General features: G+C 45.6%; 1 protein-coding gene across 1 annotated transcript in view; it reads right to left on the bottom strand.

The window, feature by feature from the left end:
• The window catches only part of LOC308136730 (neural-cadherin-like), a gene marked incomplete at both ends in the record, with an annotated part of 103,513 nt that extends 96,633 nt beyond the window's left edge, over window positions 1-6,880 (bottom strand). The window contains one exon of the mRNA XM_080505197.1: window positions 5,890-6,880. Within this exon, the coding sequence (XP_080361323.1) occupies window positions 5,890-6,880 (991 nt within the window). The remainder of the gene's footprint in view (window positions 1-5,889) is intronic.
• Window positions 6,881-7,552: the final 672 nt, after the last annotated feature.

Raw genomic sequence — 7,552 nt, forward strand, 5'->3', positions numbered from 1 at the left:
TAAAGATTATCATGCTACTACTTCACCCCCCAAGATGAAGCTGCATGTGGCCCCTGAACTCATGTGACCCTGGAGAGATCATCGGTTCATCACAAGATCCAGACAAAGGGACTTACGATCACATGCATATGCACATTAACACCAATTGCAATTTTCAAGTCACCCATAGCCAAACATGCCGGTTTTTGACGGTAGGGTACATAAAGAAAACATAGGGAGAACATGCAAACAAAGAATTCTCCTCAAACCACCATTGATTCCTGGAAATGACTTCACTTTAGGTGTGACGTGTGCAAACCTCAGTCAAACACTGCATGTCGTTAGAATGTAGAGTGAAAGCATTAGTGAAGCTCAATCTATTGTTTTGTACAGACAGCTTGCTGGAGATTTATTGTGATGCCGTGCCGCCACGACGTGTTTGGGTTTGTTTTGCGTTATGGATGGAACCGGTTTGGATGCGTATTGGCAGACACACCTGTGTAAGTTATTGAAGTTTCTATCGAGAGAGGGAAAAAAGTCGAACAGAGCATCTCTTTCCAATAGATAAAACAATCTTTTTTTTTTTTTCCCACTCCATCGCTCCATTTTGCTTTCTATCTTCACGGCGTTCCAAAGGGCAGGTCATACTTTTTCTTTTCATCTTCCCTCCATTTGCCCTGCAAACAATCTTCAGACAAATTTGAGCACACATTGCCCTTTTCGCTACTGTACGCTACAACATTCCCCCCCCCCCCCCCCCCCCCCCTCCCTTTCACCACCTTTTCTTGTGCCCTACAGCCATCCACTCTGCACTACAGGGTAGGGTACATGCACACCTCATTCCCCTCCTGCCACCCGAACAGTTTCTCACTTCTGCCCTCTAACCATCTGACAATTATTTTTTCGCCGAGCTGACCTCTCATCAGCAGTATACAGCTCTCTGTCTCTCATCTGGCTGCCCTTTACTTTTTTTTTTTCCGCGCAGCCCACAGCAGCACGGAGGGAAAAAAAAAACAAACAATCTCACATATTGGCATGCATTTACGCAACCCTTCCCATCTTCTTTTTTTTTTTTATGCTTCATTTCTTCTCTTTCCTGTTCCTCCTCAGGTTGCTCACCTTCGCCTCACTTAACTTTCCTGGTCTTCGTGGCCAACCTCTGTGACGGTGCCCTCAGCTTTGCGGTTTTGTCCTGGCCCCTTTTTGGCCCCCAGCTGTAATGTCCTGTATCCGATTTAAATATCTCTGCTATAGGTGCAGGGGAGCTTCTCTCCTTTCTCTTTCTGCTCTTGCGCCACCAGCCTAATCCCATCTTTTGGAAAAAAAGAAAAGTGGCACATGCACACACACTCACACACACACTCTTTCCCCTCCTACATGGCTTCAGATACATGCTAGGACTGTAGAGGAGAGAGGACTGCGGGGATGTTGCTCAGACACATCCATTTGATATCTGAGACACTACAGAGCAGAAATCTAATGCTGCAAGGCATGTTGCAGCTCCAAAACGTTACGTCAGGAGAAACAAATCTGGGAATCTCTGCTGCAGGGAATCTGGGCGCTGAAAGACCAATCACAACACTTAATAAGATCCAACAAATACACACAATTATATATGTAGATGGAAGAAAAAAGATTCCTCAAGCATATCCACATGCAGACATGCTCACAAGAGCATAGTGTAATAACCACAGGCATGATTTCTTTTCGTTTTGTTTTTATTTATTTATTTATTTTTAATTCTCAGTAAATCTAATAGATGCACACAGCTTTTTGTGAAATTGTTTTCTATTTAAACAAACAGCCCCTCAGTCACAAATTACAAAACAAAAAAAACGAGATCGGGTCTCTTCTCAATTCATTTCACACCGCAAGGGGAATATGCAAATATGCTTTGGGGTGAGATGGTGGGGGTTAGGAGAAGGGAAATTGGATTAAAGACAGCATGAGGCTAGATGTTGACTGGGAGACAGGAAGACGGGAAGAGAGATGAGGGCAGAGGAAAGGGAAGAGTGCAGACGAAGGTTTCCTGACAAAAACGTTCTGAGGAGAGGCGATTACCACAAACTGAATGCCACCGTGCCCACAGACACACAAAAAAAAAAGGAGATGGAGAAACCTCTCCAATATCCCTCACTTCAACTCACAGAGGGCTGCAACACTCATTCAATACTCCCCCTGACCCGTCAAATACCATTAACAGATTTCCACTCAGGTGCAAAGAAAAGGATTCTTTGGGTGGGACAACCAAAAGCAAACGTTCCCCACCATTAATCTAAACTGACGTCCTTTGTGGGCCAGCGAAAATCCTTTACAGGAAGAGCTGTAGAGGTCCCTCACTCCCTCTTCACAAAACAACACCACATAACCAGTATCAGTGAGTCATGAGTCATGGCCTACTTCCATTGCTTTTACCGTTTTGTTTTTTTTTTCCCCCTCTTACTGTTGGTTTGATACACAGAGGCTATGTCAGGAAAATATCACTCTTTTTCTCAAGGGATTTTGAGTGTACTGAATATTATTTAGAAGGTAAATATTCTGCCGGCATCACCAGGAGATTTAGTCAAGGAGAAAAGAAGGATACTTTCATTGGGCCCTGAGATAAAACAAGAAAATAAATAAATAAAATTGAGCTCCTTAAGCAAATAAGTTGAATCTACAGTATGTTAAATCTGATGCATCAGTGAGAGGAGCAGCATCAGCGCTCGTCCTAAATTCCACTTTATCCTGTCCTGCAGCAAAGTCCTAATTAAATCTCAACCCTCTCGAATGTATCTCGATGACCTTTGCTTACATGGATGAATAAAATTCACACCCCACACATCCTCCACACACTCTGGAGATGAGCTACAAAGCGTAGTTTTCTCAATAAGTTGAAGAAAGTTTCAAGAGAAATATAATTAAAAGAAAAAAGAAATGGGGCAAAACAGTTTTGTTTTGTTTTATAAAAGCGAAAGTAATTTCTAACTTTGGGGGAGTAATTAAAAAGTAAGTGGAGTAATGAATCACAGCACTCTGATGGTAATATGTAATATAAGGATATTACTTCAGAAATACGCATGAAGAATAAACTAGCCCACTCTGGTTAAAGAATGGAAGCAGTCAAATGTGACAATATGTTGCGTGATTACATTAACCGATCAATTACTGCAGAAAATACCAATCAAAACTGTGACTAATTATATAAGATCTGGGTTCGTGAAGCAGATATCAGAGTTATGGTAAATTACTGCGATCATGCACGAATGGGAATCGACATTTGGTGTGTGTGGGCTGCTTGGATGACAAACACAGGCCAGGCACGCTACCCTGAAATGTTTAATGCGATACAAGACTCTTCACTTTTTCTAACAACGCTCGTACGGCAGGAAACTTTTCACCATCGTGTTTAATGCAAAAGGTTACAAAGAATGCTCGGCGTTCAAATGTGTCTCAGACGCAGTGGCGGAGCTGCGGATGAGCTTTTAGTGAGCTCTTTCAGGTAACCATGTCGCCATGTATTGACCCATGCTGAGTAATCTAGGCCCGCTGTTCCATCTCTTCCTCATCTGCAATGTGCCAGAATAATTCGTATGCAATATTAAGCGTTATTCTCCATTTGAACAGCACTAATAATGGCTCCTCTGATGACTCTAATCATAACGGCATTCCCACAGAAAACGTATTACCATATGAAAGCCGAGCACCACTGTGATTAGCAATTTGTGCCCACATTAACCAAATAATGAACACATTCCCCATACATTTAGTAAATCTGCATTCACCAGTTAATAACCATACACGCACACCCACACGCAAACATGTGCGCACACAAAGAGAGAGTAAGATGTTTATTCTAGGACTTATCCAGTGGAGCAAACAATAAACTATAACACCTGAAAACAGAGAGCTAATCCCAAATACACACATCCCCGAGTCTGCCAAAGACAGATTATGACATTAGAATATATGAGAGTTGAGGCAGCTGCAGTACTAAGTGTCAGAGATGGAGATCAAAGGCTGGAGTTTTTCCATCTGTGTTGGTAGAAGTGTATTGAAGTCAAATTTGAATTCCAACAATTGAGGCCCAGATAACAACAAAATGGTTTAGCTTTGTTGCTGCGAATGCACAGACGACGCTTCACCTAAATGACAGTCTTGGAAAAGTGCTCTCAGTTCTGACATTGGCGGTGTCTGAGGCTATTATGTGGCATACGTTTGTATTCCAGTGCGCTATTTTTTTCCTGTCGTGTTTGCGACGTGTGGAAGTCTGTATGTTTGTGGCTAGCAATGAATGTTGCTGACTGTGTTGTGTTTGAAGTCTTCACAGACGACTGTCAGGAGGTGTTTCTGCTCGACATTCAGCAGGTGACTGTCAGAACCACGGACAGCTCTGTGCCACGGAGAGTTCACGGTGGTAAAACATGTCGAGATGATGCAACACACAGGGCCTCATTAAAATGGTTGTTATTGTACCTGGGGTCAGTATTCATATGACCACACTGTCTCACTCTTGCATACAAACAAGCGTCAAGAAAGACAGATGCACGAATAGAAAACATCTCACCCTCCTGCCTTTCTTTCTGTCTAATGTGGCCATGAGCTGGCTGCTTTATCTCAGAGACTGAGCAGTGCACTGCAACACCCAAGCAACCCTGCATGCAAAATCACATGAGAGATTAGGTTAAACCTCAAAAAAAAGAAAAGACAAAAAAAAAGAAAAGAATCACACATTGCTGAAATGAACTCATTCTATCAGGAGGACATGTATGCATGGATTGGGAGTGAGAGGAGTGGAAGAAAGGCCTGTCCTCCCAGACTTCCATCAGGATTCTGTCAAGAAAGCTGTAGTCACAGGATAAAGGACATGCCATGTCTTTGATCAGCAGAGGAGAGTTTTGCAGGTGAGAAAGGTAAAATGGAGAAACGTATCTAAATATCTGTCAAGCAAGAGCGGCTGAAGTCTGTTACACATCTGTAAGGAGTGGAAAGAAAGAAAGAAAAAAAAACCCTCAGCATTTTTTGCTGTCTTTAAAAAACCTCCAGTTACCCCTTTGCAAGAATGTGCCCCAATCAGGAATGCAATTACAATCTAGAACAAGCTGTGCAATGTGGCAGCAGCATGCAATCCAAATGAAAATAGTGCACACTGTTTCCTGCACACTATGTGGCTCAATTACAAAGACATTTTTTTTTTTTTATCTCCCTCATTTAAATTGATTTTGGGTGAAGAAGCCAAAGGCTCCGAGATGCAACACAAAACTGGGATATCTGATATGCGCCAGTTTCACCTTTCCTCCAAGTGTTTGAGAGGTTTCCTGACTGTAGCGGTGCTACTTCAAATCCCTGGGACTAGAGGGTGAATGAGAGGAGGATTAGAGGGGTAATGCCAGGAGATGAGAGAGAGGGGGTCGCAGTGGTTTGCCACTCTGCAAGGATTAGCTCTGAAAGCAACTTCACAGTCTCAAACTACGTCAATCAAGGACATAATGCAAGCAGTCTGGAAAAAAAAACCCCCAAAAAACATCATTATACATGAACTGAAAAACTTATCTCCTCCGTTTGGTTGAGCTACTTCCCTGCATAATGACTTCAATATTGTGTGCATTTTTAATCAATGTAAAAATAAAGGGAATATGCGTTTTTCTGAGGTCTCCATATGGAGTGAATGCTGAGACACACCTGTGGAATAACCCTGTGCTGTACACCACCTTTCCTATATGCATAAGATGAGAGCATGTCAGGTCTGCTGCAAGGTTCTCCACTGATGAAGTGTGAGGTGTCCAGATGGCGGCACAGTTTTACCATGCGCATGTAAAGAGCAGCATTTCATTATAGGGCAACGCCACCACAATGTAAGAGGAAGGGGGGGGGGGGGGGGGGGGGGGGGGGTTACTTAAGTGCAGATGAAAAGAGGAATATTCAACACACCTCTTTTATCCTGAATCTTAATGGTCAGCTCCACGAAAGGCTCCGTCTCCCTGTCCAGTCGCCTGGTGATAGTGACATCCCCGCTGTCGCGGCCCACGGTGACCGGCGAGCTCTCCGACTCCGGGTAAATCAACTCGTAGCTGGACGACTGAAACCTGGTGGGACTCAGGCTCATTATGAGTGAGCCTATGTTCGCATCTTCGGAGACGTTGAGGGAAAGCACTGCGCCGGGGTCAAGCAAAGCCCTGGGCGTGCGCCCTGCCCGGGCTGACCCCGCGGGGCGCGTCGCCCACCGCTGTGGAGCGATAGTGACCAGCACGGGCCGGCTGGTCAGTGGGGGCCACCCGTGGTCTCTGGCATACACATAAAATCTGACTTCGGAAGGAAGCCCCAGGATAGAGTCGACCAGCAAAACTTCACCTGTTTTCGGGACTACGTAGAAACTGCCATTTTTGGGGATGGAGATGTAGGTTAACTCTGCGTTTTTCCCACTGTCCAAATCAAAAGCCTCCAGCTTGTAAACCACGCTGCGGAGAGCGGTGGTGTCGTCTAAACTTATGTGGATACTGTCTGCAGTGCGAAAAGTCGGTTCGTGGTCGTTGGTATCCAAAACGTCCACTTTTACCGACGCAGCCTGGAAAACGACCGCCTCTGACGCACAGGTCTGGCAACACAGACCGAGGCTCAGCAGGTATTCTGAGCGTGTCTCTCTGTCTAAAACCCTGCTAGTTTTCAGCAATATATTCCCCCGGTTGTGGTGGGCGAAAGCGCGGAAATCTTCACTCCCGTTCCCGTACAGTTTGAAGTGCATCCCGGAGAACGGGCACCATTTTTGCGCGTTGATGCGCCTCACCGGAATGCTAAGTCCATTCACTTTAGAAGCCACTGGCGAGTTTTCAAAAACATGTCCGTGGAAGAAAGGCAGTCGCTCCGGTGATTGGTATCCAGCAGCCGGTGGTAGAAGGCAGCATAACAAAACACCCCAAATCATGTTGGTGGCAAGTTATGCACCTCCAAGTGCGTCGTCGGCGGTGAAATCATTCAGAAAACAAATGGGAAACACTTGAGAAACATCTCCTCCATGGTTCTTCCCGGTGCGATCCTTCGAGGAGAGCCCTGTGAACTTTAAGCTTTTCCATCCTGGGAGCAGATCCGTCTCCTCGGCTCCATGCAGCACGTCTGCGTGCAGGCAGGCTCTCCGCTGCGCTGCAGGCAGTCGCTTGGATTCAGCGTTCAGCACCGCAGCTCAGGACAGCGCCAAGCGCGGGGGCGTGGCGGCGGCGCACGGGTGAACCCCACCCTGTGTGGTGGTCAGGAGGGTCCCTGCCTCCAACCTCCAACCATCCATGTGTGACACATAATCCGCTCTGGAAGGGGGGGAAAATCACTCAAGCCTCCCGTTCAGAGAAAGTCACAAATGCACCTTTTTTTTTTCTTTTTGTTCCCTCCCTCCCTTCTCCCCCGCCCTCCCTCCGCGACGCGCTCTCTTTCCAAACACTGTCAGAGGCGCCTCGCTCAGGAAAACTACCATTAGTTGATGAAGAAGAAATTATTCATGCGCTGCACTCTTCTCATCCCAGTGGAATATGAACTCATGACCCTGTGCTCACGAGTCAAATCTGAACTCCACGTTGCTGTTTTCCCACTGCAACTCCATTTGCGA

Source organism: Blennius ocellaris (assembly GCF_963422515.1).
Source record: "Blennius ocellaris genome assembly, chromosome: 11".
In the NCBI taxonomy this organism is placed as follows: domain Eukaryota; kingdom Metazoa; phylum Chordata; class Actinopteri; order Blenniiformes; family Blenniidae; genus Blennius; species Blennius ocellaris.